Here is a 25,333-nt window from a genome sequence, read left to right as displayed (position 1 = left end):
TTGCCGACCGCTGCCCGCGGCCGCATCGCAACACCCCCTGCACCGCCACCGCCCCTATGCGCCCCCTGAACGGCCACGTCTGCCGCCACCGGCAAACGCTCATCTCGGCCTTGACGCGTCTTCGCCACACCTGCCAAAGACACCGCGTGGCCTGTTGGTCGTGCGGCCTGCCCACGCCAGGTCGCCCGCGCCGCCCGTGGCCCGCCCGCGTCACGCGCCCGGCGTCCGCCAGCCCCAGCCGGCGTATGTCTCGTAGTGGCTTTTGCGCTTGCGCATACGCATACCCGGCCGACTCGCCCGCGCCCTAGGCCCTGGTCTTGGGCCCGTCTGACTGGCGCGCTTTCGCTCGCGGGTGGCGCACGCTCTCGTCGCCGCTATCGCCGCAGTCCTCCACAGTGACCCTGCTTGGTCGTAGGGACGCCAGCTTGTCCTCGACTGGCGGTCGAAACGGGCCGTGTAAGTCCACCGATCCGGTCGTAGGGGTGCTATGTCGCCCAGTAGCCTCTATGCAACCCCTGCCAGCGCAGACGCCGATCTGGAATGCGCCAACGAACGGCGGCCGCCAGCAGCTGCCAGCGGCCGGCGACTGATCTATGGCAAAGTCAAGAGGGCCTGCAGCGTGTCGTTGCCCTCCTAGTGCACGCAATTCTACGCGACGAATCGTGCGGTCGCGACCACAGGCGACACACTCTTCCATGCCGAGACCGATTCGGCCGGCTGGCTGGAGGTATCAAACAAGCCGGCCGCCCCCCGCCCCCGTGTCTGTGCTCTGCACGCTCAACGGCTAGGGCATGCACGACGCATCAAGACCGCGCTAGGCAGCTGCCGAATACGGTCGGCCTGCGTCTCATGCATGAATTCTGCACTTGCGCCCATTTGAGGCCGGCGGTGTTCGCGCGTGCGTGCCTGATCGTTCCCGGCCGGCGCCCACAGCGCACACCGCTCCGTAGGCACAGCCGGCGACCGCCGGCCGGATCGGCTCGGCGAGCGGGCTCGGCAACGGTACTTCGGCGGACCAGGGCAGCCATTGTCCCGATCTCTGCGGTTCCGGAGGCAGCGGGCCGCGCACCAACCAGCTCAGAGTCCGTTGTGTTGGATCGCGCTGCGCAACTCCGGACCGCGGTCAGGCGCACAGCGGCTGACACCGTACGCCCGCGTCGGCAATCTACGCAGTGCCAGTAGCACCCGGTAGCGCCAAGCGCCATGCAGACGGTAAACAGTGCATTTCCGACCTACTTCTTGAGCTGCGCGGTCAGCTCAGGCACGGCCTCAAAGAGGTCGGCCTCCAGTCCGATGTCGGCGACCTGGAAAATGGGCGCGTCAGGGTCTGGAGTCAGCCGGGTCCTTGTGCGATCTCTTACCCTTGTTGATGGCCACAATGGTCTTGCTGTCCTTCATGCCGGCCAAGTGCTGGATGGCACCGCTGATGCCAACAGCAACGTAGAGGTCCGGGGCGACGACCTTGCCGGTCTGGCCGACCTGCAGCGAGTTGTCGGCAAAGCCTGAGTCGACGGCTGCGCGCGACGCGCCGACGGCCGCGTCCAACGCGTCCGCCAGCGGGTACATGACAGCGTCGAACTGCTCCTTGCTGGCCAGACCGCGGCCGCCAGAGACGACGTTCCGGGCCGAACCCAGCTCGGGCCGCTCGCTCTCGGCCAGGGCTTGCGAGACAAACTCGGTCGACGAAGCCGCAGCCGGGTCTTCAGCCGCCTCGATGGGCGCGGCATCGGTGCCGGCGGCGGGCACTGCGAACGCAGACGCGCGAACGGTGACCAGTTTGACCGGGTCCGACGACCGCACAGTCGCGATGACGTTACCGGCGTAGATCGGGCGCACAAACGTGTCCTCAGACTGCACGGCGGTGACGTCGCTGATTTGCTGCACGTCCAGCAGCGCGGCCGCGCGGGGCAGCACACTCTTGCCAAACGCCGATGTGGCCGCGAAGACATGTGAGAAGCCGTGCTTCTGCACGTTGGCCACGATCAGCGGCGCAATGTTCTCGGCAAGGCCCTAGACGTCAGCTCCCGTGCGCGACGCCGGAATCTACTCACGTGGTCGTAAGCCGCGGACGACGCCTGCAGGACCTTGGTCACGCCCGTCAGCTTGGATGCGGTCTCGGCTAGAGCCTGCGACTTGGAACCGGTCACAAGAACGGTGATGGGCTCGCCGAGCGACTGCGCGGCCGAGATGATGTTGAGCGACGACTGCTGGGTGTCGAGCACCGCCAGGGAGCTGGCCAGCCGGGCCTGGCGCGCCTGGTGAGCCAGCTGAGCGACACGGCACGCGCGCGGCATCTGAGCCCTAATCGGACGGAGGAGGGACTGCATTGCGAAAGTGTCGAGCAAGAGGAACGATCGAGGTTGAAGATGCCGATGGCGCGGAGACGGGCGTTGTCGGCGTAGGCCTTGATCCGCCGGGTAACGTTTTGAGGGGTTGTTCTCGAGCAGGGTAATACCCGAAGAGCCCGGCCGAGATCGTCAAGCAGCGCGCTCGGCCGAGGCTACGACCACGCGAACACCACCAGACCTGCCATGCCGCCCCAGACAGGCCGGGCGGAAAAAACACGCCAGTTTGCTACACACTTCCGGACCGGTCAGGACATCGCCACGTATAACAAAAAAAATTGCAGCACCTACGATTCCAGCGTGGTCTCCCACCGCAGTACTAAGTAGGCCCAACGAAGCTTAACTGGTGTTGATCGGACGGGGAACTGTGTTTTCTTCGTGGTATGGCCGCAACTGACAGTGAAGTCGGGACAACCAAGATAATGTGCTTTTTCAGGGGAAAACTCTAAATTTAACTTGAGTTGTCTAGGGCTCAGGTTGGGAGATGACGAACCCTAGCTTAGGCTCGGCGGCGTGTGTGACTGCTTTTTCGCTCCAGCTATCTATCAGCCAATATGTGAGTGGATTCGAGCCGCCCATAGTATAGAACGGTTCACCGTCACAACACAAAAGAATTTGACGATTGCCTACATAGATTTCTTTTCCATACCCAGTTTTCCTCGTTCACATATCGCCAACGATACACAACAATGGGTAGGTGGATACAGGACAGGCAACGAGAGTGCACATGAGACACAGATCGAGTAGAGGTCCTTGAATGGGCTTCGTCAGTGTGTCTGCAGCCCTCGTGCCGTCGTCGAGATGGAGCAAATGCTAACGGCGCAGGACGTGTTATTCGCAATCAGAGAAAGGGTGCGGGATCCATCTTCACCTCGCACACCCGTCTTCGCAAGGGAGCTGCTAAGCTCAGAACCCTTGACTACGCCGAGCGTGAGGGATACATCCGCGGTGTTGTCAAGGAGATTGTCCACGACCCCGGCCGTGGTGCTCCCCTTGCCAAGGTCGTCTTCCGTGATCCTTACAAGTACAAGCTGAGAGAGGAGACTTTCATCGCCAACGAGGGCATCTACACCGGCCAGTTCATCTACGCCGGCAAGAAGGCTGCTCTTAACGTCGGCAACGTCCTCCCCCTCTCGTCGGTTCCCGAGGGTACCATCGTCTCGAACGTCGAGGAGAAGGCCGGTGACCGTGGTGCGCTTGCCCGTACCTCGGGCAACTACGCTATCGTTATCGGACACAACCCCGACGAGGGCAAGACCCGTCTTAAGCTGCCCTCGGGTGCTAAGAAGATTGTCTCGTCCAACGCTCGTGGTGTCATTGGTGTCGTTGCCGGTGGCGGTCGTGTCGACAAGCCCCTGCTGAAGGCTGGCCGTGCGTTCCACAAGTACAAGGTCAAGAGAAACTCGTGGCCTAAGACTCGTGGTGTTGCCATGAACCCCGTCGACCACCCTCACGGTGGTGGTAACCACCAGCACATTGGTAAGGCCTCGACCATCTCCAGACAGGCCGTTCCTGGACAGAAGGCTGGTCTCATTGCTGCCAGAAGAACTGGTCTGCTCCGTGGTACCCAGAAGACCAAGGAGTAAGAATAGCAGAACGGATGTCACGATATATATACACGCTTATACATATTTGGCCTTGTGTCTGTTTAAAACTCATGTTCTCTGTACTGTAATTAAAAGTGGAATCAAAAGGAGTACTTTCAACATATACTGTGACGGTTCCTACGCGGTCCGGCCGCGGCGTAGACACGCCATACAAGTGCAATGCGTCCATGTTTATTCTCGAGTGCGCTGTGCAACAAATCCCTATGCGTACAAATGAACCGAAATACAAAAATGTGTGTCAACGGCCGGCCGTGTCGCGCCAGCCGTCACCGCATCGGCCGTCGACGGGGGTCGTAGTACGGGTCCTCGTCGTGATAGACGGGCGCGTACTCGACCGGCCGCGACGGCGGCCGTTCGTAGTAGAGCTCGTGGGGCGGATAGTCGCCGTGGTCGCGCACGGTGTAGGGCACTGTGTAGGCCATGCCCGCCGGCACCATGCTAGGTCCCGGACCCATGCGGTAGTCTGGCGGCGGCGGCGGCGGATACGGGTGGTAGATCGAGGGCGGCGCCGCGGTCGGAAGGGTGGCCACAGTGGGCGGCGGCGGCGGGTTCGACGACGACGATGACGACGACGGCGGCAGCGACACGGCCGATGACGAGAACGCCTTCTTGCGCGACGCCGACGGAATGTACAGCTCGTACCCGCGCTGGGTGTCCTTTGTGTAGCCGTCCTCGACATACACGCCCGGCGGGAGCGCGGACGAGTAGATGGACGACGCGGCGGCGTAAGTCGTCGGCCGCGGCGCAAGTTGCGCCAGCGGCTGCATCTGGCCGAGATCCGGGGCCGTGACAGGCACGCGCGGTCCGTGATACTCAGGCCGAGGCGCGTAATCACCGTAGCGAGCGTGCGGCGGTGGCGGCGCGAGTTTGTGGGTGTCGTAGGCGTACGGCGGGTATTCGACGCGCGGGTACTTTTCGGGCTCGCGCGGGTACGGCCAGGCCGGGCTGCGGTCGTAGTGCGGGCCCGAGGGGGAGCCCATGTGGGACGACATGTCGTCGTCTTTGCGGCGGCTGTAGACGCTCTCTTCGCGCTTGCGCTTGAGGTCGTACTCGCGGCCCGGGTCGTACTCGCGCGGGTCGTACTCGCGCTCGCGCGGGTACGGGTCCGGCGCCGGCGGGTAGTACCGGGCCGTCTCGGCCACGCGGAAGCGCTGCTCGGGGTCGTAGAGCGCGTCGTCGCGGTACCGGCGGTCGTAGTCGGCCGGGGCCGACCGCGGCGGTCCGCGGTCGTCCGGCTCGGCGCGCTCGCCGTGCGGCAGCGCCGGCGGGTCCGCCGGGCGCTCGCGCGGCTCGGCCAGCTCGGCCTCGACGTCATCCACGCGCAGCTCGGGCTTCACCGTGCGATCGCTCGCCAGAATGCCGGCCGCGGCGGTCGCAAACTTGGGGACGAGCCCGGCAAAGACCCGGTTGCGCAGATCGATAAGCTTGCGGCACTCGTCCGCCGGGTCGTACGCCGGCGCAGACCCATTGGCGTCCGGTCCGGCCATGTGCGGGCTCGCCGCAGCCGCCACGACGGCGCCGGGGGCGGCGCTCATCGCGCGGCTCTCGGTCGCGGGGGCAGCAGGGGCGGGCGCTAGGCCGCCGTGCGCACGCCGGGGGGGCCTGATCCCGGGTCCTGGCCGGTCTGGGCCGTCCGCCGCGGACTCGCTGGGGGGGCTATGGCCTGGCGACGCCCTGCGTGCGCTGAGAGAGAGAGAGAAGTCGTCGAGCCGGCGGCCGTCTGATTCATTCGATCGTGTAGAGGACGGCGAGACCAATTTCGGACAAGCTCTGCCTCGCTCGCTTCGCGTGCTCCGTGTTCCGTCCGGCACAACCTGCGTCTCGAGTATGCAGCGGTCTGGCGGAGTGTCGTGGACGTCGGCCGCCTTCGATGGACGTCGTGCGCTCGCCGAGATTCCATGCCGCGCGGCGCGACGGATACGGCGCAGCAGCCGCGCGGCGCGGAGCTGCAGCCCCAGATGTCGCGGCGCGGGGACCATGCGCCACAGGGGCGCGCCGCGCGCGACATAGGGCGCACACGGCGCGCGCCGCGGCACGTGTCCGGCGCCGCGCGGACGGGCGCCGCGCCTCCACCGCCACACCTCCGGCGCGCCGCCGGTGAGTCGCGTGGCGGTGCCTGTTATCGCCCGGGGCTGCACATAGCCGACTCGACCATCGAACACCGCGAACGTAGCCCGCACCCACAGGTACGTCTCTGCGCGCGCGTCGCCGCACGCCCGGCCGCCGCCGCCGCACGCCCCGTGGCGGCCTCGCTGACCCCCAGATCGACGCACAATGGCCGACGGAAAGAGCGTGTTCTTCTTCGATATCGACAACTGTAAGTCCCCACCCGGCCGCGCTCACCCAGGTCTCTACGCGCGGTCGTACAAGATCCACCAGATCATGGCCAAGCTGATCGATGACTACTTCATGGAGAAGCTCGACCTCGACTTTGACGCGGCCAGCGAGCTCCACCAGCGGTACTACAAGGACTACGGCCTCGCGATCGAGGGTCTCGTCCGGCACCACGAGATCGGTACGGCGCCCGGCCGTGCGCGCTGACCCAGACCCGCTCGAGTACAACTCCAAGGTGGACGACATGCTGCCGATCGCAGACGTGCTCAAGCCCGACCCGAAGCTGCGCGCCTTCCTCGAGTCTTTCGACCGGACCAAGGTCAAGCTCTGGCTGTTCACGAACGCGTACAAGACGCACGCGCAGTACGTGGCCGCACGACCTCGCTGACCGCAGGCGTGTGATCAAGGCGCTCGGCCTGGAGGGCCTGTTCGACGGCCTGACCTTCTGCGACTACGCCGAGCCGATTCTGATCTGCAAGCCCAAGCCCGAGATGTTCGAGCGAGGTACGTGGCTGCGCGGAAGCGCTGACACCAGCCATGGCCGCCGCGGGCGTCACCGACAAGAGCAAGTGCTACTTCATCGACGACAGCTACAGTATGTACGTTCTGGGCCGCGCTGACCGCAGCCAACATCAAGGGCTCCAAGGCCTTTGGCTGGGCCAAGTCCATCCACTTCCTCGACCCGGAGGACCCGGTGCCTGCGGTGCCGGCCGGCGACGCGGTCGTGCGCGACTTTGCCGAGCTGCGCGAGCTGGTGCCGGACCTGTTTGTGTAATGCACGCGTTCGTTGGCTTCAATTGCCGCCCGCCCGGCCGCCCGGCCGCCCCCGGCGCCCCGGCGCCGCGCGCGCCCGTTCCGCGCAGCCGTCCGACGGCCGCGCGGCCGTCCTCGCGTCCGGTGCTCGCGGCTGGCCGCGGCTGGCCGCCGCACCGCCCCTGGCGGCCGTCGCCGCCCCTTTTCGCGCCGCCCTGGCGCCGTAGATCGCCGCGCCGAGCTCGCCGCCCCATGGCGTGCCCCCCCGCCCCTGCCGCAGCCGCCGCCAGCCGCAGCCGCCGTGGCGAGCCCGGCGTGGCCGGCCCGGCGCCGTTAAAGTGCGCCGGCGGCCGCGTCGCCAGTAAAAAAAACCGTCGCAGCGCGCCTCTCCCCAAATTTTTCGCGACCACACACGACGAGCAACGATCGCGGGCCCGCCTGCGGATTTTGAATAGCGGTTTTTGGACGACGGCCTGCGACAAGGCCGTACGACGACGGTCTGTGATTTTGGCGCAGCGTTACATGGCCGCCGGTCGGCCATCTATCAAACAAACACGAACGACCGGAGACGGCAGCGCCCAGCGCACAGCGCAGCGCACAGCGCGCGGCGCACAGAGCGGCCAGCAGAGCCGACAGGGACCGCAGGGACCACGGGCGGAGCGCGCGACGGCCGCAGCGGCGGACGCGACGATCGGTGGACGGACGGCGCTTGATAGGCCGTTTGTTTGATAGCTCGGCCGCCTGATTACTCGCGCACAATGGCGCGGTACCTGGACGAGGGCGACTACGGCGGCCGCGCGGTGCGTGTGGCCGCGGCCGACGTCATGACGGTCTCGTTCTCGATGCCGTACACGTGCGTGGTCGAGCCGGAGCCGGCCGACACGCTGTACTCGTCCAAGACCGGGTACGAGCACTGGACGGCCGGCGGCAAGGGCGCGCAGGCGCCGTACGGCGGTGCGCCGACGCTGGACAACTTTGCCGGCGTGCGCGCCGCCGTGGACGCGGCCAACGGCGGCGGCGAGGTCGAGGCCGGAGTGGTCGTCAACCGGCGGGGCACGCCCAACATCACGGTCACGCTGAGCGGGCCGGCGCCGGCGGTGCTGGCCGAGCGGGCCAAGGTGCTCAAGCGGTACTACATGATTGTAAGCGCGCGCGCGGACAGGCTGACCCCAGGGCTGCAAACACGCCGGGATCGACACGTTCCAGCTGCTGGACACGCAGGGCGAGGTCAAGGCCAAGATCAAGCAGCAGCTCGACAAGATCGCCGAGTACTCGTCGGCCACGATCTTCGTGACCAAGGTGCTCGACGCGTCGCTGCGGCCGAAGGCGCCGTCGCAGGCCGAGCTCGAGGACATGTGGAAGCCGTACCACATCCTCGTCTACGGCGACCTCGACAGCATCGAGATCGCCAAGCTGCGCGTGTACCTGCTGCTGGACGACCTCGCGCGGTGCGTGATCGACCGGTTCGAGCTGCCGCTGTCGCTGCAGCCGCTGATCGCCGGCCGCGACCACGGCAACTTCAAGAAGATCGCGGACGAGACCGAGACCAAGATCTACGTGCCGAACCTGTTCCCGGGCGTGCACGCGCCGCTGGACAAGAACCACGCGCCGCGGAACTACAACGAGATCTTCATCTCGGGCCGCGACTACCAGGTGGAGCTGGCCAAGGGCATGATCGACGAGCTCGTGGCCAAGATCCCGGTGTTCATCAAGGACTGTGTGGTCGCGTTCGCGAAGATCGACTTCCTGCTGGTGCACCAGCTGGAGCGGCTCAAGGACCTCTGCCTGCGCCACGGCACGTTCATCCAGTTCCCGTTCCTGGGCTCGGCGCGGTCCATCATCCGCGTGCAGTCGTCGTCGCACATCTTTGTCGAGAAGACGATCCGCGCGGTCATGCAGCTGTCGTGCGAGGTCTACAGCGTGTCGTACTGGATCCACGAGGACAAGGCCGACGCCAAGGGCTTCCTGGTCCAGCCCAGCGCGGTGCCGCCGCTGGCGCCGCTGCGCGAGGCGCTCGAGCGCATCTCGGCCAACTCCGGCGCGGACGTCTCGTTCCTCAAGTGCACGTTCGAGCTCAGCGGCACGCCGGACGCGACCAAGTCGGCGGTGTCGCAGATCCGCGGCCTGCCGTTCTGGCCCAACAACGCGCACCAGATACGGTTCCGGGTCGAGCTCTCGATCGACCAGCGCGAGTTCATCGCCGGCAAGAAGAACGGCAAGATCCACCGGATCATGAACTCGGCGTCGGTGTGGCTCCGGTTCGCGCCGTTCAGCGAGTACAACTTCTTCGTGGACCTGACGTCGCCCAACTACGCGTCCGCGCTCTCGGGGATCCAGCTGCTCGAGGACGAGCTCCCGGCCGAGATCTCGTTCTACATCCCCGAGGCGTACCACCGCCAGATCATCGGCCAGGGCGGCCAGCAGATCCAGACGCTCATGCGCAAGCACAACGTCTTTGTCAAGTTCTCGAACGCGTACGAGCGCGTGTCCACCGGCGGCTCGCTGTCGCGCGTCGACAACGTCGTCGTGCGCTGCCCGGCCAAGAACGCCGACAGCCTCGAGCCGGCCAAGCGCGAGATCATCGCGCTGGTGGCCCAGCAGGAGCAGCACGCGCACACGTCCTTCGTGACCATCCCCAAGGTCCACCAGCGCATCCTGCTCGCCGAGCGCGACCAGTTCGTCAACGAGATCGAGAACAAGGCCAACGTGTCGATCAAGTTCCCCGGCAAGAAGAACGGCGAGCTCGTCGAGATCAAGGGCCACGCCAACAACCTCGCCGAGGCCACCAAGGCGCTCAAGGACATGCTCCCGATCGACTACGAGTTCCGCGTGCCGTACTCGACCCGCCTGCTCGAGATCACCGCCGAGACCAACGCCCAGTTCACGCTCGGCGTGGTCATCCCGTTCCGGCTCGTGCTCAAGACCTACATCCGCGTCACGTCCAGCTTGCAGCCGGCCGCCGGCGAGCCCCCGATGCACTACATCCGCCTGTCGGTCGGCCGCGACAACGTCCGCAACCTGGAGGAGGCCATCGGCCTGCTCACCGAGTACCTGCGCAACTTTGGCATCGACATTGCCGGCAAGGGCGCGTACTTGAGCCGCGCCGTCTAATTGCATGCCCACGGGCCAAAAGTCTGCTTTGAATTCTGCTTATATCTTTACCGGTGCATCTACGGCTTGCTCGTTCATATCACTATTTACATCTCTCGATATCTCGGCACCTTGTTATGACTGTATGTAATGTATCATTATGTGGAGCGCGCCCTTGCGGCGGAGCGGCGGACCGTGCCCGCGCACGTACGCCGCACGCGATGCGGCTCGAGTGTCTGCCAGCGCGACGGGCCCCGGCGGCAGATCGTATGCCCGCTTGTAAGCCGCACGCACTGCGGCTCGTGTGCACTAGCGCCTCCCTCCCGGCCCGTCACCCGGCAAATCGTAAAGCCTCCCGCGGCATATGGTTTGGCCGCGCGTAGCCGCACATGCACGCGCCGCGTCCCTGCATCGCTTGGCCTGTACGACCGGTCGCCCGCCAAAACACCACTATGGCCGCTGCGGCCACTGGCCGTCCACTACTACGGCTGGCCGTGGTCCATCAATTGGCACCCCACGGCGCCGCTCCGGCTCTCCGCCGGCTCTTTCCGTCCGCTACCGGCGCCTGAACACAGCTACCCTGACGAGTCTCTCACTCCAGACCGGCCTTTCAGCGTCCACTGGCAACTCCACTGGCGGTCTGCCTCTGCTCCCCTGGCGGCCACTGGCCAGCACCTCTGCGCTCTCTACGCCCCTGGCTTGAGTCCGCGGCCCCGTCGCTGCCGCGGCCCTTAGCGCCAGCTCACAGCCGAGGTTCCCCAGCCATCTATATGCTCGTATAGACAAAGTTCCGTCGTATAACGCCGGCCAACCCGGCTCCGGTCGCCGACACCTCATCTGGGTCGCGTTAGAACGTCTGACAGAACCTCGAAGCGCAAATTAGGTTCCGTTGGGGTCCCGGCGCGTCACCAGGCCTGTTGGACGATAGTTAATCGTAGTCACACTAGGCGCCACAGAACGCGGCTGTGCGAGTCGTCCGAAGTTTAGCCGAGGCTCATTTTCGCGCGCAACACAACGTACCACGCACCGCTTCTCATCGGATCGAACGGTGACGCAACCTTGGGCGACAACAGACATGATCGGTGGCGTGCCAAGCAGGGTCGGAGCACGGGCGGCCGGCGGCCGGGGATGGCGGGGCATCGGGCGCGGCCGGCGCGTGCAATGGCAGCTTTCCGTCGCCCAGAACGCGGCCCGGACTAGAGGCGGCCAGATATATAACGGCCGGCGGCCGATGAGCACGGCAGCTCTTCCCAACTCCAGACTGTCTCCCTTCAGCGTCCTCAAGGGTCTGTTCAAGTTTGTCGTTGGACCGACCGTTCTCTTTGCCGCCAGTTACCTCGCCGTCGCCTCGTCAGGTACCATGTCTTCCTCGAACGCCAAAGCCGCGGCCGAGACTCTCGAGCTGCCCACGGACGCCGACGACGTCGGCGTGATCGCCGCCGACACCGAGCTGTCGGCTGAGGACCAGCAGAAGGTGGCGTCGGTGGTGACGTACATCGACTCGCTGCCGCTCACCAAGGAGCTGCGTGCGGACCCCAACTACAAGGAGTCGCGGCCACACCTGACCGTGCCGGCCGAGCACAAGCCGGTGATGCTCACTGCGGGCTCGCTGGCCGGACCGGGCCGGATCACGGTCCCGCCGTACGTGTGGACCGACGACAAGAACTACTCGCTCGTGGCCATCAACCATCTCGGCCCGAACCTGTGTGGCCACCCCGGCATTGTGCACGGCGGCCTGCTGTCGACGCTGCTGGACGAGGGCCTGACGCGATGCGCGTTCGCCGCGCTGCCGTCCAAGGTCGGCGTGACGGCGTCGCTCAACATCAACTACAAGGCGCCCGTCCCGGCGGACTCGTACGTGGTCATGCGCGCGCACGTCACCAAGGCCGAGGGCCGCAAGGCGTACGTCAAGGGCCACCTGGAGTCGGTGCCCAAGCCGGGCCAGGAGCCGGTCGTGTTTGTCGAGGCCGAGTGCCTGGCGATCGAGCCCAAGTGGGCGGCTGGTCTGAAGCGCGTCGTGGATGTCTAGTGGTCATAGATGTTTAGTGGTCCGGGATAAATAGTGGTCTGGGATAAATAGTGGTCCGGGCCAGTGGTCACTTGGTGCCACTGGACCGTCTACTCAGTGACCGTCGGCCACTGGTGGACCGTCGGTGTCAGCGGTCCGCGGACCGCCCAAGTGCATGTAAGAAGAAGATGACAATATGCTCGCGATATCATCATTATGCCATTTGTTCTACTGTACACAGTCGCGGCCGCGGCCGCCGGCCGGGCCCGAGCCGATAACTTTTGGTCTCGTAATCAAACATCAAAAAGGCAGGCCTGAGGCTCTGCGCGACAAAACAGGTCGTGACAGTATCGGGGGTAATATGCAGTGCGTGTGATGCGATTGTAGATGCTAATGTGGTCACTCGTCGTCCGACAGCAGGTCCTTGTAGTCGTCGACCGACGCAAACACCGGCAAGTCCTTGAGCTTCATCTTCTTGGCCTTGGCCGCCGGCACGGCCTTGCCGTCGTCGGTCTTGCGCTTCTTGCTGGCCTTGGCCGTCGCGGGCTCGCGGCCGCGCTTGGCCTTGGTCGAGCCGGCGCCCTCGTTCTCGGCCTCGAACTCGGCCATGAGGTCGGCGTCGGGCTCGGCGTCGTCGCTGTCGTCGGACGAGTCGAACGCGGTGAGCTCGATCTGGTCGTCCGAGTCGAGCAGGTCCTCGTCTTCGTCGCCAAAGTCGAGGTCCTCGCTCGAGTCCGAGCCGGCGCCGGAGCCGGCGTCCGACTCGTCGTCCAGCTCGACGTCGGACTCGGCCGCGACACCCGTCGCCGCCTGGAGCGCCTCCTCCATGGCGTCCGAGTCCGGCTCGTCGTCGTCCTCGACGTCGCTGTCGTCCGACATGGCGTCGGCCAGGTCGCTGTAGCCGTCTGAGTCGTCCAGGTCACCGTCGTTGTCCTCCAGCTCGGGCCGGCTCTTGACAATCGCGTCCCAGACCTCCTCGTCGTCGAGCTCCTCGTCGCCGTCGTCGCTGGCCTCGGCCGCCTCGGACTCGGCCTCGCTCTCGACCTCGGACTCGGCCGCCGCGTCGATATCGTCGATCGCCGCGTCCTCGTCCTCGTCCTCGTCGCTCGCCGCCGCCGCCGCGGCCTTCTTCTTGCCGCCCTTGCTCACAAAGTACCGGTAGAAGAACTGGTCCTCGACGGCGATGGCGTCGGCCTTGTTGCCCTGGCTCGCCCAGTCCAGCGTGTTCACCGACGGCCGCGACGCCTTGGCGCCCTTGGTTGCCAGCAACAGCACGTCCTTGCTCTCGAACGCGCCCGAGCCCACGATCGGCTGCATGATGCTGCCGCCCCGCGTCGTCGCCTTGGTCTTCGGGCTCTTGTAAATGAACCGGTCGAGAAAGTGACTGAGCGTGTGCAGCGCCAGATCCGGCCGCGACGCGTTCTTCTTGTTCTCGTACAGGTTCTGCGCAAAGTGCGCCACCGTCGGGTGGTAGTGGTTCAGCAGAGGCAGCAGCTCCCACAGGCACGACGCATCCGCGTTCGACTTGAGCGGGTCGTTCACCTTGCCGTCGTACAGCGTCTGCTGCTTCGTGGGCGTCACCGGCGCCGTCTTCTCGTCCGACTTGTCGTCCGAGTCCGGAGTCGTGTCGCGCGCGTCGTGGAACACCTCCACGTCCGACTCGCCGTCGTCCTCCTTCTCGGCCAGCAGCTCGCGCAGCGCCGGGATCGTCTGCTCCAGCTCGGCGATCATGAAGATGATGCCGCCCGCGAAGCCGATGTTGGTCGTCTCGGTCGCGATCTGGATCAGCCGCTTGACAAACGCCTTGGCCCGCTTCACGTTCAGGTCCTGCTTCAGCGCCTTGTAGACCAGGTTCAGGTACAGCGCCTGCTTGGACGACGTGATCAGCCGTGGGTCAAACAGGCTGTCGTACAGCGCGCGGAAGAACCGGTCCGAGAGGATGTCCTTCGAGTTCGAGATCTGGAACAGGAGCATGAGCGCCTGGATGCTCGTGTTGAAGTTGCCCGACCGTGCCACAAAGTAGAGTGTCGACAGGTGCTTGCTGAACACGTCGTCGTCCAGTGACGAGTACGGGAACGCGCGGTTCACGCCCGTGAGGATCGCGGACACGAGCTTCATGTTCTGCTCCTCCTTGACCTCCTCAATCGTCTCGGCCTTCTTGGGCTGCTCCGGCTTCGGGTTGCGCGTGCTCTTCCACCGCGGCTTCTTCTTGACCTTCTTCTCGGCGACCTTGCTGTCGGCGGCCGACTTGGTGTGCGCCAGGATCCGCTCGAAGAGCGTAAAGTAGATCTCCACGAGCGTGTTGGCCACCGTGGCCTCCTTGTTGGTCACGATCGTCTGGTTGAGCGTGATCATCGAGTAGTAGTGCGCGTGGTAGTCCGTGTTCGGCCGGAACACGAGCTCCGAGATCGCGTTGAAGATGATCGGCTTCATGGCCGGGTGCGCCTGCTCGAGCTCGAGGATCAGATGCGACGCCTTGGACGCGGTCTTCTTGTCGAGGTCGCCCAGCTTGTTGACGCCAAGCCGGAGCAAGTTGGCCTCCTGCTCGGGCTTGGCCTTGAGCAGGTCCATAATGTCCGTGAGCACGCTCTGACGGACGTGCACGACGGCGTCGTGCGACAGCGTCTCGAGGAGCTGCACGAACTTGAAGTAGAAGCCCTTCATCCAGTCCTCGAACGCCCAGACGATGAGCCACTCGCGCGGCGTGTCCTTGGCCAGCCCCGCGTTCGCGCCGAACCAGCGCAGCCGCCGGTCCGGCAGGACCTCGCCCGAGATGAACAGGTCCTTGAGCGCCGACACAGCCTGCAGCGCCGCCGTGCGGTTCTTCTTGCTGGCCAGGTTCAGCAGCGACTCCATCGTCTTCATCGAGTGCAGCGGCGACTCCTGGATCAGCAGCGTCAGTGCACTCGTGCGGTCGCTGAGCGTTCCGCTCGTGATGATCTCGGTGAAGAACTGCTTCTGCGAGTCCGACCGCGTGCTGTCCGACTGATAGTTCTTGTTCTCGGCCGCGAGCAGCTCCTTGGCCTGGGCCAGCAGGCCGGCCTTGACCTCGTCGTCGAGCTCGGCGTCGCTTGCCCCGATCGCCGGCAGCCCGTCCACCTCGTACCACCGCGCGTTGGGCGCCACCAGCAGCGGCAGCGCCTCGCCGGCCGGCTTGCTGTACTTCGGCTTGCCGTGCGGCTTGCCGCCCTTGCTCGCCGCCTTGTCCTGCCGGCCGCGGTCTCCGCTCGGACGGCCGCCGGCACGGTCGCCGCCCCTGTGGCTGAATCCGCTCTTGCCGCCCATCTTCGCCGGTCGTACTTTGGACATGTTGACTATGGTCTGACTAATTCTGCGTTTGCGAGCCCGTCGACACTGTGCGATCGCTTCTCGGCTCCGATCTCGTACCGGCTGTCCGTTTCACACCGAATCTGAGCAGCTGTTGACCGGAATCTGGTGTGGTCGGTCCTGCCTTGGTATTTTTTTTAAATTTTTGTGTATTTCTATATGCTGTCCAGGCTTGCGACGGATTTGACGATCCCGGCTCTCGATAGTTGTGGGAGGTTATGCCAAAGCTAACGACTAATTCGATTGTACGGATTTTGTTTGGTGTACAATTAGGGTTATGCAAGAGTGGACTGCGAAATCGCCAACCCTAATCTTTCGCATTGGGACGTTTGACGCAAACAGTAAGACTACACAGCCAAGGGCGAGCCAGGCCAATGGCAGCCAAAAGGAAGCCGAATGAAGGGGACATGGGAGGGATCAGGAGGGATGGCAGCGGCGGCGCCAGGGCAGTACACAAGCTCCGCTGGGGATACCCGGCCGGGGGCGACTGGGACAGGACGCCAGATGTCGCAAGCTCGTGAGGTTAGGGCTGGACGGCTAGTGCGCCGCATGCGACGCGGCTCACCGCCGCCCACGGTTTGCGCTGGGCGCGTGTATGTACATGCGAGCGGCACCGGACGCTGGATGTGATCCGGCGGCCGCGCTAGTGCCAGTGTGATCCGTGACCTGCGAGCCGCACGGCCACCGTAGTTACTCCCGCTTGCTGAACTTGCCACGCTTCTTGCGCGGCGCCGGCTGGTCCAGGTTCTTGCGCTTGTTGGGGCGCATCTCCTCGCCCTCGGAGTCAAAGACATTCATTTCGTCGTCCGAGTCCGAGTCGCCAAACGCGAGATCGTCATCGTCCGAGACGTCGGCGCCGGCATTGGTTCTCTGCTTCTTGCTGAGACCGAGCACGCTCAGGAAGTTCTTGACGTCGGCCGTGATCTGGGGTCAGCGTAGTTGCGGAAGGGACTTACGTCACCAGACGCGGGCACGACATTGTCGGTTGCCTCGGTGTCGTCATCAACGTCTTCGAAATCATCGTCGTCGTCGGCCTTCTCCTCCTCGATCTCCTCCTCGGCCTCCTCCTCGGCCTCCTCCTCGGCCTCCTCATCGGCCTCCTCTTCAGCGTCTTCCGCGACCTTCTCCCCGTCCTCCGCGGCAGCGCGCTTTGCCATCTTCTGCATCAATTCCTCTCTCTGCTGCCGACGCTTGTCAGCCAGAAGCGCCTCCTTGGTCTTTGGCTTGGCCTGGGTCTTCGCCTCTGGCTTGATTTTCTTCTCGGTCGTCGGCTGGGACTTGGCCGCCTTGGGCGCAGCAGCGACCTTGATCTCTTTGGTCTTCTTGGTCTCCTTCTCGGTCAGGGATTGCGACGTTGATTTCTTGTCCTTTGGCGCGTTCTCTGGGGACTTTGCGGCCTTGGACTCGGTCGCGGGCTCAGACTTGGTCTTGATCTTAGTCTTGGCAGGCTTCTCGGTCGACTTCTCGGCCTTCTTCTCGGCCTTGATCTGTTCAACAGGCTCGACCGGCTTCTTAGATGTCCCATTGCTGGTCTTCTTGCCCTTGGCCTTGGTCGTAGGTTCGCTCGGTGCCTTAGTCCCGGCCTTGTCTTGGGCCGGCTGGATCTCGGTCTGCTTGGCCTTGGGTTTCTCGGTCTTGGCCTTCTGGTCCTCCAACGGCTTCTTCTCTGCCGGACGCGCCGCCCGCGGCTTGCCCTTGGCACCAGATCCGTCCTTCGCCGAGAACTTGTCCTTCACGTCCACCTTGGACTTGCCCTTGACATCAGCCTCGGATTTTGCGGCCTTCTCTTTCGCTTTGCGCGCCTGGGCCTCCTTGCGCGCTTTGTCCTTGCCAGTTTTGCCCGTAGCAATCTCAGCATTGAACTTGGCGGCGATCTTGGCCGCCAGGTTATCCATCGATTCTGACATTTTGTCTATAAAAATTTTGCGGTCAAAATCACAAAATTCCCAACCCAATTTCTACGTGACGTAAAGTTTGGCAATACACGATAGTATGCAAAAAGATATGTGAGGTCGAAGGTAACTAGTGTTTCTGATCTCTTTCTTACACAGACCTCGTATCTGGACCGCCACCCCGCGGCAAGAAGGTCTTTGCGAGATTGCTCTCCTCAAGGGTACTTCTATGCTTAGGAACGGTAACAACTTCAGATTACTCATGAAGTGTAAACCGTCAACCGTGGGGTTCGAACCAGGCGAAATAAGTGCCAAGTCAGCTAGTGCTAACATTGATAGAAAGTGACTTCTGATAAACCCCTTCCAACACGGCCATTACAGCTGAAAGTGTAATCCATGAATAGCCTATATATAGTGCACATGTACACTGCCCTAACCCACTAATACCGTCAACGCGGGCGTGATTCGGCGTCCTTAGCGAGCTGGTGGTCTGGACCCTGGGCTACAGGTTTCCGCGCTTGGCACCAGCCTGCTTTCAGCGCGCTATCACGGCGGTCGTCACAGGCCGCAGAAGGGACGGTCACGCCACGTGACTATTGTGAAACGTTAAATACGCGTATAAGCTAACCTAGGTACATTACGGGCGTGTAGTGTAGTTGGTTATCGCGTTCCCTTCGCATGGGAAAGGTCTCCGGTTCGATTCCGGACTCGTCCAAATTTTTTTTGAAAGCTCGGTGGCCGGCTGTTGTTCTGCTGTTGGCACGCATCGTGGCTATGCTTCGTCGCGCATAGATAGAGACGCTCGTGTGCTGCGGTCCATTGTACTTGTCTGGCCTGTTCTGCACGGCGTACGGCGGCGTGCTGCCTGTGCCAGCCACGGCGGATCGCCGACGGTCGCCAGCAGCGCCAGAGGCGGAGTAGAGTCGTACCGGCTGCAGGGTGCCAGACGCACGCAATTGGCCCACCGGATGTCACGGCATACGACTACAGCGGGGCGGCCAGGAACCGGTACCGACAAGACCTGCAGATGGGGGCGCCCCTCGGTGTCCGCCGGCATCGAGTCGGCATCGAGCCGGCGTCGAGTCGGCAGGGAACCAGCGTCTACCCAGCGTCGCGTTCGCGTTGTGCTGTGGCGGGTGCAGTCGCCTGTGGCGGGTGCAGTCGTCTACGTCGCATTGTCTGACGACATCACAGCCAGCGCGGGTTCTGCAGCAGCCGTGCCATCACACGCGGGCGCCAACCAGCTCATATGAGTCTGTAGGCGTCAGTATCTTACGGGTTCAACTGCTGCACGGCGACGGCGGCTAGCAGGCGCCGGTCTCAAGTGGCAGATGGCGGGGCGCGTGTAAATATAGTTGGGACATGTAACTGTCAAGTCGCGAAAGTGTAAATAAGCAGAGCCCAACGAAGCCCGGCGGTTGACCGCGGTAAGCCATTGTCGCATGAACATGCAGCCGATCGAGCGGCAAACGCTGGCGAGCATGCAGGCCGATGCCGCTCACAGGTTCGTGCCATTTTTGGACGGGTGGCCGGGTGGCAGCGCATGCACGGCGGCAAAACACAGCCGGGATGATGTCAGACAGTCCGGTCGCTAGAACAGGCCGGGACCGGGTCCACGTGGACCGCAGCACGGCATCGGCGGACTCGAGCGAGACAGCGCTACGGTGGAGGCCGGGGATGGCAGGCCTGGCGCCGACAGGAGTATATAGGCTCCGAGGCCGCAGGTCGACGGCCAGAGCTCTCGCACAGGCCGATCAGAGTCCGGCCGAGACACGGTCAGAGCGCGATGAACACCAGCGACCGGCAGCGGTCGAGTGTGTCGCTGGCGACGGTGGTGCCGCACGCGCAGACGCTTGATCCAAACAATGTCCGGTCGCGCCCGTCGTTTTCGAGCGACGGCAGCAGCAGAAGCAGCCACGAGAGCAGCCGCCGGACGAGCCACAGCCGGAGCAGCGCGACGAGCCCGAGTCCGGACATGGGGTTCATGGGCGTCCGCCGCGACGGCCGCGATCTCGAAAAAGATGACGACGACATCGACACCACGATCGTCTTCTTTGACGGCTGGGGCCAGAACCCGCGGCCGGTGCCGAGCATCGGCGGCCTGACGCCCGGGCCGCTGCTAGACGCCTACGCGGGCGACCGCATGACGTCGGGCGAATACGAGACGACGCCGGAGAGCACACCGCCACCGACGCCCGTCAAGCCACAGGCGCGGCGGCGGCTGTGGTGGCTGGTGGCAACCGCCGTTTTGCTGGCGGCTGTGGTGGCGCTGGCCGTGGCGCTGGCCGTGACGGCGTCGCGGCGGCCGGTCGTCCGCTCGGCCGCGGCTGCGCAGACGTCTATGGTCACGGTGACTGCGACCGCGGTGGAGACGAGCGTGTCGATCGCGGTGTCGACGACAGAGTCCATTACCGTCTCCACCACGGTCTCCACGGCCGTCTCCACAGCCGTCTCCACAGCCGTCTCCACAGCCGTGGCCACGTCTGTGCTCACGTCCACGTCTCTCGTGACTTCAGCCGCCCGATCGTCCGCAGCCGCATCCACTCGCGCGACCAGCATCACGCTCTCCACCGCGCTGTCGTCGCAGTCGGCCTTGCCGACGGCGGCCTCGAGTTCGGCAAAGAGTCCGACCAGCTCGGCTAGCCTATCTGCAAGCGCCACTGGGTCGAATTCCACGCGATGGGCAGCGCGCGGGTACAACGGCGCGAGCTCCAGCTAGGAATGGGCCCTATCCGCGTCGGGCGCAGTTCGCGGCCGTCAAAGGCGAGCGGTAGCGACAGTGGGCCGGGCAGCTATGCGGGCGGCGTAACGGTGGCTAGCGGCGTCGCTGGCCGGCGGACGGCAATCGCGATAACGCCAACCCCACAGGTGTGGGTTAGACAGCGCCGCACAGCGACTAGAAGCGCATCGATAACGCCGGCGGGCTAGGGTCTACCGCGGGCCGCACCGCGCTACTGCAGCCAGCGCGGTGCCCGGCGGGCGAGCAGCCGTGCGAGAATGCAAAAAAATAGGTCATTAGATTAGATATTACACTTCTTGTACATGCAAGCCCGTAGGCGAATGGTCTCGTAACAAATGCGGCCGCCAGAGCGCGGCGGATGGCCGACGTGGTATCATGAATCGTAGCCACAGACGGCGGAATGAATCGTAGCCGCAGGCGGCGAGAATGCAGGCCGGGACGGCGTAATGAGGGCGGTAGCGCGCTTGTGGAGTGTGGATGCAGTGTAGCGGATCAGAGCACGCAGGAAAAGAGCAGCGGCACGGCCAGGAGCGACAGCCGGCGCAGCGTGGATGAGCCCTGAGTGAGGATGCGCTCGGAGGACGTGCCGGAAGACGAAGACGAAGACGAGGCCGAGGCCGAGGCCGCGACGGACGATGAGGCCGCGGCAGATGTCGTCGACGCCGGCTGCGTCGTGACCGAGATCGACACCGTCGTGATCGGCCGGAAGATCGAAGACAGCACCGACGGCTCGGCGTCGGCGGCCAGGCAGCGCGCGTTGACTGTGTCGCACGTCGTGTTGGCCTGGCAGCAGAAGCTGCCGCAGTCAGTCGCGCCGTCGAGCGCGCACGCCGACACAACCGTGGACGCGGCCGCGCACGTCTGGCCGGCCGGACAGCAGCCGAGCGCGCCGGACGCCGTACGCACGCAGGTCGCCCCGGTCTCGCAGCAGAAACCGGTCGCGGCCGCGCACGCCGAGTAGCCGTCCGGGCACGAGTCGTTCTCGAACGCGACCTGGCTGCGCTTCTCAAACTGGTTGCCGACGTCGAACAACAGGTCGGCAATTGCGGCCTGGTCCGCATGCGAGCCGGGCACAAAGAGCGGCGATCGGCCGTCGGCCGAGGCCGCGACCGCGCTCGTCGCGGCACCCACCATCGCGCCGGCGGCAAACATGCCGGCGAGAACTGCTCCGCGGATCTTCATCGTGTGTGTGTAGTGAGAACGCGTTCGCCGAGGGCTATATACGACCGGTCACCGCACGCAGATCTCTGTGATGGTGACGCTGCGGCCTGTCGCGATGATGACGGCGGTGCAGCTCGTGCCGAAGCTTATAAGGTCTGGCCAGGGAGGGCCAATGAACTGGGCTCTAATTTTTGCGCCTAGTACCATGAATGATATTGTTGTTAGGCCTGATGGCGTCTGCCGGGCCGACGCTAAATGATGCAACCTGCCTACGGCTTATCTTTGGGCGGCCGATCGCGGTCGCCGTGTGCGGCTCCTTGCCGAAACGATGCTGGCGCAGCGGGCCCGAGGATTCTTGGCGGTGCCTGGCTACGCGGCCGGGTAACTGTTGCCAGGGCAACGGCCCGCGGTGGGGCTGTTGCCCTGGCAACCGGTGGGGCGCTGGCCGAGCCAGCCACCGCGGCGCGCATTGTGGCGGGCGTTGCCCGGGCAACGGCCGCGCCGCGTTGCGCGGCCATTGCGCGGCGATGGCGGCACTAGAGCTCGTGGCCGCCAGGAGCACAACTAGCCGCGCGGCCATCGCAGATCGGCGCGGGGCATCGTACGTACGCCTGTTCTGGCCATGGCGGCGGACGGCTGGCGGCTGGAGGTCAGCCCGGCCGGCGGTGAAGGGCGGCCGGCTGGGTGCAACTAGCCAGGCGCGATCAGGCGCGACCAGGCGCCTGGGAGTGGGCGCAAAGCGGGCAGCGAAGCGCGTACGCTGGCGCGCACCAGTGTTGGCGGGACGTTCGGCAGGCCGTGGCCGGCAGGGCTGGGGTTGTGGTGGTTGCTAGGGCGACGCCCTGTGGCGGCAGGGGCTCAGGCACGCACCTGGGCAGGGGGGTGGCGGCCGGGTAGGGTGCACGGTTGCCGAGGCAACGCGCTGTGCAGGAACGGTCGCCCTGGCAACCGGCGACATGCGCGCTACGCCGGCCCTGCGCAGTTGCCGCGGCAACGCCGCCGGACGAACCACGCCGGCAGTCCGACACGCGGTTCGCTCTATCTCCGCTCCGCCCGCGGACGTCCGCCGCGGCCGCCCGGTCGCCGCCGTGCGGCTGCTAGCTGCCGCACGGCGCCATCGCTGAGTCGCGCGCCAAGCCGGCGGGCGCGGACGCTGGCCAGGCCTAAGCGACCGTCGGCAGCGGGCTCGGCCGCCGACCGGGCAGCGCAAGAAACGGCCGCGGCACGGCAACCTCGGCAGCCGGGCCCTGACCCTAGTTACCCGGCCCACGCGTGCGCCGCCCGTCCGGCCGCCTGCGCCCGCGACTGTCTCGAACGCGCTCTGAGACACCGCCGACGGCCCGTCCGCCGCTAGCGCTGTTGGGCTGTCGCACCGTCTGGCCACCGTCGCAGATTTTTGGGGCAGCTCGCGCAGCCGCCGGCCTCACCGCGACCCATCCGGCCTGCGCGTCGGTGTAGCGGCCTGCACGCTACGGCGTCGCCTGGCCATTGACTAGCGTGCTGGCGTCATCGGTGGCACCGCCCGCCCGCACGGGCGCCGCGATCTGCCGGGCCTCGCGGCCCGCGGGCCTGCGGCCGGCGGCGTGCGCAGGGCCGCGTATGGCGCGGGGGCGCGAGCCCGACGCCCGCGGGCCGTTGCCAGGGCCATGGCCGCGGCGCATGGCTAGGGCCAGCCCCTGTCGGCTGGCCGCAGCCAGGGCCAGCGGCTGCGGCGGGCTGCGCCCGGCGGCTGAGCGCAGCAAGCCACAGCTGCCGCGTACCCGAGAGCGCGGTACCAGCTCGGTCCGCGGACCCAGCGGACCCAACGGACCCAACGGCCAGCCGCAGCGTCACACATACACGCTCGCCCGCCATCGCTAACCGCCGGCGGTGTCGCACAATCGGACGATGGGGTTTCGTCCGGTCTGGGATCGTCGGCCGCTGTCCGGCGCTATCTATGAACGGTGCGGTGGCCGCAGCGCCGAGCCACGCCGCTCCGCCACAGCAGTCCCCCCGGCAGCACAGCCCGGGCCGCCTGCCCGCTCTGTGGCCCACTTGCCACACCACGTCATGAAGTGGACAGCTCCGCTGCTAGTCATGCTCGCGAGCGCCAGCTAGCCTGCGCCGGCATAGAAGCATCGCCGCACCGCAGCTAGCCGGGGGGGTTGCGGAGTGTCCGGCAGCAGTCTCGAGAATTAGGTTTCATCTACTCCCACGCTGGGCTCTGGCGAGCCCGTTTGGGCAGCGCGTGGCACAAATTCGTCTTGTTTGGGCGGAAGGCGCGGGCAGAGTCGCCGGCTCTCCGTCACTATATCCGCATGGCTTGGTCAGGGCTATGTCCGCCCGGCTGGCGCGGGTGCACGCAGACGGCCCTTAAAGGGCCCGCGAGGCCCCGACAGCCGTGCAGAGGCTCACCCTTACCGTTTTCTGTCCCCAGTACCTAGCCGGCCCAGCCGGCGTTCCCATCGCGAACAGTGTCGCAGCGCTGGCCGTTGCCGACAGAACCGAGCTCCGATCCGACGTGAGCGCCCGATCTGCGCGCGCGAGCCGCGTGCACCCGCCATGGCGTCGTCGCTGAGCGTAAGTGCGAGCGCGGGCGCGGCTGACGACAGTACGCCGACGTCGAGTCCTGGAACCAGGCCGTGGTGCTGCCGCCGCCAGCGCGCGTGCACACGCACCAGCGGCGGTCGCGGCCACGGCCGCCGTCCGAACACCTGGTGCTGGCCCACACCGTCACACTGCCACACTACAATCACGAGAAACACGAGAGCCGCGGACGCGAGCCGCGGAGCCCTGCCCACGCGGCGTCGTTTCCGGCGTCGGTGATAGCCGCGGCGGCCGCGGTGGCCGTGGCGAATGCTTCGCTGGGCCTGCCGCAGCGGTCGCGGTCGGGCGGGTCGCACGCGGACACGCCGCGGCAGCTGCCGGCGCGCGGCCGGCTCTCGCTCGACTCGGCCGCGCCGGTGCGGGCGCGCGACAGCCGCGACTGGGCCGACCGCGACTCGGTCTCGGCGTACACGTCGATGCTGTCGGACGGCGACACAACGCGGGCGACGTCGCCGACGAGCACGTTCATGGAGCGGTCGGCGTCGGACCCGGCGGCGGTGCCGCCGTCGCCGCGGTCGGCGTCGTCGGTGTACACGGCAACGTCGGCGCCGAGCTATCCGAGCGCCGCGCCACCGACGCCACACTCCCCTTCTGCGCCCCGCGGCGCCATTTCCGGCCCGGACCTGGCCGCGTACGTCGACGACGACGCAGCCTCGGCTGTGTCGGTCCGCCACTACCCGGCCGCAGCCCCGCGCGCGGCCAGCGCCGCCCAGCCGTATCCGGACACGGTCGAGCGGTCGGCGTTCTGCTGCATGTAGCGGGCGAACTTGCGCATTCTACGGCTTGGGAAAATTGGAGCATCGCGGCGCCAGCTTGTGTGTACATAGACCCTAATGGCAAGCTGGCCCGCCACCTGCCAAAAATGAACGGTAGGAGAATCGAACCCCTGTCATTTGCTTGGAAGGCAAATATGATAACCACTACACCAACCGTCCGTGTTGGACGTGTGTGCGCTTTTAGCGCTTTTGGACGAACGCTTGTTGGGGCGCGGCCTGCAGCGTGGCTTGTGTGACTCGACGTCACTGCAGGTGACGGTGACCCGGCGCCGACGATCGCGTTGCTAGCCACACGGCGCGATCGCCGTGGCGCAGATCGCGGGCCAGCCGACGTGCGGGGTCGGCCCGGCGCGGCGCCCGCGGGCCGGGTCAGTGTGCGCTACGCGAGCGGCACAAAGCAGTCACGCGCGGGGCACGTGCCCACGCGCTGCCCACCACCCGCGGCTGGCGCCGCGCGCCCGAGCGCGCGGGCGGACCGCGGGGCCGCACGGACAGCCGCACGCCGTGCGGCTCGGCCCCGCCGTCGGCCGCCGCGCGGCGCCGCCCGCGCCGGCGCCTGCTGGCCGATCACCAGACCTCTCGCCGCCCGCAGCGGCACCAGCGCGCGCGGCCTGCCCCCGACCGCCGGTCGCCAGCCGGCCCGCACCGCTGGCAGCGCTAGCCCGCGCGGTAGCGCTCTCTAGAACGTTCGGCGCCAGCACCGTGCCCGCAACA

At 65.7% G+C, this 25,333-nt stretch overlaps 12 protein-coding genes and 2 non-coding genes across 14 annotated transcripts; 8 read left to right on the top strand and 6 right to left on the bottom strand.

Moving 5' to 3' along the window:
- Positions 1-398: 398 nt before the first annotated feature.
- V1510DRAFT_127234 (uncharacterized protein) lies at positions 399-1,288 on the top strand. Its single transcript, XM_066930294.1, has one exon. The coding sequence runs from the start codon at positions 541-543 to the stop codon at positions 1,180-1,182; it is 642 nt and encodes a 213-aa protein (XP_066788858.1). The 5' UTR covers positions 399-540; the 3' UTR covers positions 1,183-1,288.
- Positions 1,207-2,355, bottom strand: V1510DRAFT_416951 (electron transfer flavoprotein domain-containing protein). The gene is made up of 3 exons (XM_066933864.1): positions 2,052-2,355; positions 1,362-2,010; positions 1,207-1,327 (listed from the first exon to the last, which is right to left on the bottom strand). The coding sequence occupies exons 1-3, from the start codon at positions 2,325-2,327 to the stop codon at positions 1,233-1,235; spliced, it is 1,020 nt and encodes a 339-aa protein (XP_066788857.1). The 5' UTR covers positions 2,328-2,355; the 3' UTR covers positions 1,207-1,232.
- A 549-nt stretch (positions 2,356-2,904) lies between these two features.
- Positions 2,905-4,055, top strand: V1510DRAFT_416949 (60S ribosomal protein uL2). The gene is made up of 2 exons (XM_066933863.1): positions 2,905-3,038; positions 3,171-4,055. The coding sequence occupies exons 1-2, from the start codon at positions 3,035-3,037 to the stop codon at positions 3,929-3,931; spliced, it is 765 nt and encodes a 254-aa protein (XP_066788856.1). The 5' UTR covers positions 2,905-3,034; the 3' UTR covers positions 3,932-4,055.
- V1510DRAFT_416946 (uncharacterized protein) lies at positions 4,019-5,169 on the bottom strand. Its single transcript, XM_066933862.1, has one exon. It carries the CDS (start codon positions 4,942-4,944, stop codon positions 4,219-4,221), a length of 726 nt encoding a protein of 241 aa, XP_066788855.1. The 5' UTR covers positions 4,945-5,169; the 3' UTR covers positions 4,019-4,218.
- Positions 5,170-6,106: 937 nt separating this feature from the next.
- V1510DRAFT_416943 (HAD-like domain-containing protein) lies at positions 6,107-7,083 on the top strand. Its single transcript, XM_066933861.1, has 7 exons — positions 6,107-6,138; positions 6,216-6,269; positions 6,300-6,467; positions 6,499-6,649; positions 6,681-6,790; positions 6,822-6,881; positions 6,913-7,083. The coding sequence occupies exons 2-7, from the start codon at positions 6,227-6,229 to the stop codon at positions 7,059-7,061; spliced, it is 681 nt and encodes a 226-aa protein (XP_066788854.1). The 5' UTR covers positions 6,107-6,138; positions 6,216-6,226; the 3' UTR covers positions 7,062-7,083.
- A 618-nt stretch (positions 7,084-7,701) lies between these two features.
- On the top strand, positions 7,702-10,296 carry V1510DRAFT_430235 (uncharacterized protein). The gene is made up of 2 exons (XM_066935355.1): positions 7,702-8,181; positions 8,213-10,296. Exons 1-2 carry the CDS (start codon positions 7,798-7,800, stop codon positions 10,148-10,150), a joined length of 2,322 nt encoding a protein of 773 aa, XP_066788853.1. The 5' UTR covers positions 7,702-7,797; the 3' UTR covers positions 10,151-10,296.
- Positions 10,297-11,489: 1,193 nt separating this feature from the next.
- Positions 11,490-12,158, top strand: V1510DRAFT_365424 (thioesterase family protein; the record flags this gene model as incomplete). The annotated part of the gene is made up of 1 exon (XM_066931223.1): positions 11,490-12,158. The coding sequence occupies one exon, from the start codon at positions 11,490-11,492 to the stop codon at positions 12,156-12,158; it is 669 nt and encodes a 222-aa protein (XP_066788852.1).
- Positions 12,159-12,315: 157 nt separating this feature from the next.
- Positions 12,316-15,671, bottom strand: V1510DRAFT_416936 (CBF/Mak21 family-domain-containing protein). Its single transcript, XM_066933860.1, has one exon. The coding sequence runs from the start codon at positions 15,444-15,446 to the stop codon at positions 12,537-12,539; it is 2,910 nt and encodes a 969-aa protein (XP_066788851.1). The 5' UTR covers positions 15,447-15,671; the 3' UTR covers positions 12,316-12,536.
- V1510DRAFT_416934 (uncharacterized protein) lies at positions 15,672-17,408 on the bottom strand. The gene is given in 3 exon segments (XM_066933859.1): positions 15,672-16,388; positions 16,421-16,512; positions 16,525-17,408. The coding sequence occupies 3 exon segments, from the start codon at positions 17,369-17,371 to the stop codon at positions 16,155-16,157; spliced, it is 1,173 nt and encodes a 390-aa protein (XP_066788850.1). The 5' UTR covers positions 17,372-17,408; the 3' UTR covers positions 15,672-16,154.
- Positions 17,409-17,997: 589 nt separating this feature from the next.
- Positions 17,998-18,071, top strand: V1510DRAFT_t139. Its single transcript has one exon. It is a non-coding gene; the product is annotated as a tRNA-Ala (tRNA).
- Positions 18,072-18,991: 920 nt separating this feature from the next.
- Positions 18,992-20,229, top strand: V1510DRAFT_127175 (uncharacterized protein). Its single transcript, XM_066930293.1, has one exon. The coding sequence runs from the start codon at positions 19,143-19,145 to the stop codon at positions 20,073-20,075; it is 933 nt and encodes a 310-aa protein (XP_066788849.1). The 5' UTR covers positions 18,992-19,142; the 3' UTR covers positions 20,076-20,229.
- Positions 20,230-20,356: 127 nt separating this feature from the next.
- Positions 20,357-21,578, bottom strand: V1510DRAFT_430230 (uncharacterized protein). The gene has a single exon (XM_066935354.1). The coding sequence runs from the start codon at positions 21,155-21,157 to the stop codon at positions 20,384-20,386; it is 774 nt and encodes a 257-aa protein (XP_066788848.1). The 5' UTR covers positions 21,158-21,578; the 3' UTR covers positions 20,357-20,383.
- A 1,991-nt stretch (positions 21,579-23,569) lies between these two features.
- Positions 23,570-24,774, top strand: V1510DRAFT_127165 (uncharacterized protein). The gene is made up of 2 exons (XM_066930292.1): positions 23,570-23,816; positions 23,849-24,774. Exons 1-2 carry the CDS (start codon positions 23,799-23,801, stop codon positions 24,599-24,601), a joined length of 771 nt encoding a protein of 256 aa, XP_066788847.1. The 5' UTR covers positions 23,570-23,798; the 3' UTR covers positions 24,602-24,774.
- V1510DRAFT_t136 lies at positions 24,707-24,778 on the bottom strand. The gene has a single exon. It is a non-coding gene; the product is annotated as a tRNA-Gly (tRNA).
- Positions 24,779-25,333: the final 555 nt, after the last annotated feature.

The sequence above is a fragment of the Dipodascopsis tothii genome (genome assembly GCF_038497935.1).
Source record: "Dipodascopsis tothii strain CBS 759.85 unplaced genomic scaffold V1510scaffold_15, whole genome shotgun sequence".
NCBI classification, from domain to species: domain Eukaryota; kingdom Fungi; phylum Ascomycota; class Lipomycetes; order Lipomycetales; family Lipomycetaceae; genus Neoaidaea; species Neoaidaea tothii.
This window is presented reverse-complemented; position numbering and strand designations above follow the sequence as displayed.